The sequence below is a fragment of the Megascapheus bottae genome, chromosome 17 (assembly GCF_031878675.1).
Source record: "Megascapheus bottae isolate mThoBot1 chromosome 17, mThoBot2.hap1, whole genome shotgun sequence".
NCBI classification, from domain to species: domain Eukaryota; kingdom Metazoa; phylum Chordata; class Mammalia; order Rodentia; family Geomyidae; genus Megascapheus; species Megascapheus bottae.
Genome location: NC_143525.1, coordinates 4,072,651 through 4,075,395, shown reverse-complemented (window position 1 = coordinate 4,075,395; position 2,745 = coordinate 4,072,651). Strand labels below are relative to the sequence as shown.

The window sequence follows — 2,745 nt, the reverse complement described above, 5'->3', positions numbered from 1 at the left end:
TACGATGCGCCCTGTTTTTCTGTGTGCCTCTGCATTTTCCATTTTTGTTTTGTCTGGGCTTTGTCACCAAGGTTGAGCAGCTTATCTCCCATGGCATTTTGTTATCTGCTACCCATAGCTGGGAATCTCATGTTAGAGAAACAATCCTATCACCATAGACAACTCTTCAGCCTGAAAGCTTTTCTTCCCTGAGTTTTCATCAAACAGTCCTTTGAAAGTGAGTCCTTGGTCTATGCTAGTTTTTTTTACTGTTCTAGAAAAATTGATTTACTCTTGAAAACAGAAAATGTAGTAGTTTCTCATTTAAAAGCTCTCGTGGGAAGCTGAATGCTGGTGGCTCACATTTGTAATCCTAGCTACTCAGGAGACTGAGATCTGAGGATCCCGGGTAAGAATGTCCGTGAGACTCTTCTCTCCAGTTAACCACTCAAAAACCAGAAGTGGAGCTGTGGCTCAAAGGGAAAAAGCTCAGGAATAGCACCTAGGTCTTGCGTTCAAGCCCCATGACTCACAAAAAGGAAAAAAATAAAATAAAAACCTCTATGAGCTTGGCAAGGTCACCTTACATACACTGTTTGGATATGGAATGTTGCCCAAAGTTCCAGATGTTTATGGTTCCCAGGGTGACACTATTGAAAGGTGGTAGAACTTTAGAGGTGGGGCCTAATGAACAGTCTCTAAGTCATTGAAAGTTTGTCCTAAAGGGGATTGTAAGATCCTAGCCCCTTCTTCACTCTCCACCCTTTGTGTGTGTGCACATGTGTGTGTGTGTGTTACTGGAGTTTGAACTCAGGAGACTCATACTTGCTAGGCTGGCATTCTTCAACTTGAGCCATGTCTCCATCCCTTCAAACTCTTCTCCCTGGGCTTACCTCAAACTGAAATCTTCTAGATCTCAGACCATTAATAACACCATAGGCCCCAAATCAATGGCGTCAAATGATCATGGATTGGACTCTCTGATGTTGTGAACCAAACTTTATGAGTTGATTATGTCCAGTATTTGTTACAGTGTTAGAAAGCTGACTGACTGATACATGTACTTTTCTACTCATCTTCCACCCGAGAGTCTCCACACAACCACTTACACCTGTCTGGCTGGTAGGTACTTCTTCCAGATAGGCCCAGGCAAGAGGCAATGGGAAGAATGTGGTTCTCAGCATTGTGAAGACTTTCTAAGTTCCATGTCCTCACACATCTGAGTATGATGGCATCATCCTCCATGGGGCCTTGACACCTTTGCTCAGGCACCTCTCCACATTTCCCGTATTCTCCCTAAACCTTCCCACAGTGCTCTAAGAAAAGTAGTATCACAGATAAAGCCCAGACTGCAGAGATGATAAGGAGCTGGCATGCTCAACCTGTGCAGGTACTACAGGCAAGCTCCGAGTCACATTCTCTACCTTGGAGACCACTGCAAGCCCTATAGTAGGAGTTGTGACCTTTCCTGTTTCCCTCGTCCTCAGTATGCTAAGGAGAGAAGGGCTTAATCCATGCCTGCCCTGGACATGACTGAGGGAATGGTAATACTCTCTCACAGCCACATCTCTAGCCAACCACTAGTTACCTTGAATGCCACTTTTGTAAAATGGCCTGCTGTCACCATCCATCTTTTCTTCTGTTCATACATGAATATGGACTCCTCCGGATACTTCTTCTTTCTCAAAAATAGGGAAAATGTAACCAGGCACCAGTGGCTCCTGCCTGTAATCCTAACTATTCAGAAGGCTGAGATCTGAGGATCACAGTTCAAAGCCAGCCTAATCAGGAAAGTCTGCAAGAGAGTCTCATCTCCAATTAAGCACCAAAAAGCCAGAAGGGAAGCTGTGGCTCAATTGTAGAGCCCTAGCCTTGAGCAAAAACCCTCAGGGACAATGCCCAGGCCCTGAGTTCAAGAACTAGGATCTGCACCATTTTTTTTTTTTTTTTTTTTTGCCAGTCCTGGGCCTGAGCTCAGAGCCTGAACACGGTCCTTGGGCTTTCTCAAGGCTAGAGCTCTACCACTTGAGCCATAGTACCATTTCTGACTTTTCTATGTATGTGATACTGAGGAATTGAACCCAAGTCTTTGTGCATGCTAGGCGAGTACACTAGGCCAAATTCCTGGCCCCCAATTTTTTTTTAAATAGGGAAAATGTGTCACTAGTCCTTTATTTTTCTCTGCATTGGAAACTTTTTCCAGTGGTAAGGAAAGAATGGTATTGAGGGTAATCAGGGAACATTGCGGGCTGAGGAAATGGGTAAAATAAGCCCACCTCCTCCCTGTGGTAGGAGTTTGTGCCATACTCTGGCTGTCATACACCTAGTCTATAATGTCACCGAATTCCAGATTATCCAGCTCGCTCTGCATGTGGTCGGTGTACTGATTGATCTCCTTTACTCGCTTACGGTTCCTTGTGATCTCATCCCTGTGAATCTGGAGAGAGAAACCAAAGCCCAGGGCCGTTAGTCAGATAATTGCTTAAATATATTTTTTTACTGAGGCAGTGTGAGGGAAAGGCAAATGTTCTTTGAAATCTCCATAGTTTTCGTGTCTCATTTACCACAGAACCTCCTCATGTGCTGCTGCTCTCTATATTTGAGGCAGGAATTGGGGAAATGAGCTTGAACGTCTCTAAACAGTCCACATTGTCTTCACTGTGAAATTCTATGATCCTTAACTTACTTTCTCCATTTCATTTCCTATTGAAAATAGCATACACTAACTACCTAGGGAAACTTTCTATGTTCTCTCTGGCTCACAGC

General features: G+C 44.1%; 1 protein-coding gene across 2 annotated transcripts in view; it reads right to left on the bottom strand.

The window, feature by feature from the left end:
* Positions 1 to 960: 960 nt before the first annotated feature.
* Drc3 (dynein regulatory complex subunit 3) overlaps positions 961 to 2,745 on the bottom strand; it is a 38,302-nt gene continuing 36,517 nt past the window's right edge. For both annotated transcript variants that reach the window (XM_090349410.1, XM_090349412.1), the window contains exon 14: positions 961 to 2,416. In XM_090349410.1, coding sequence (XP_090205536.1) covers positions 2,303 to 2,416 — 114 coding nt within the window. In that variant the 3' untranslated portion in view covers positions 961 to 2,302. The remainder of the gene's footprint in view (positions 2,417 to 2,745) is intronic.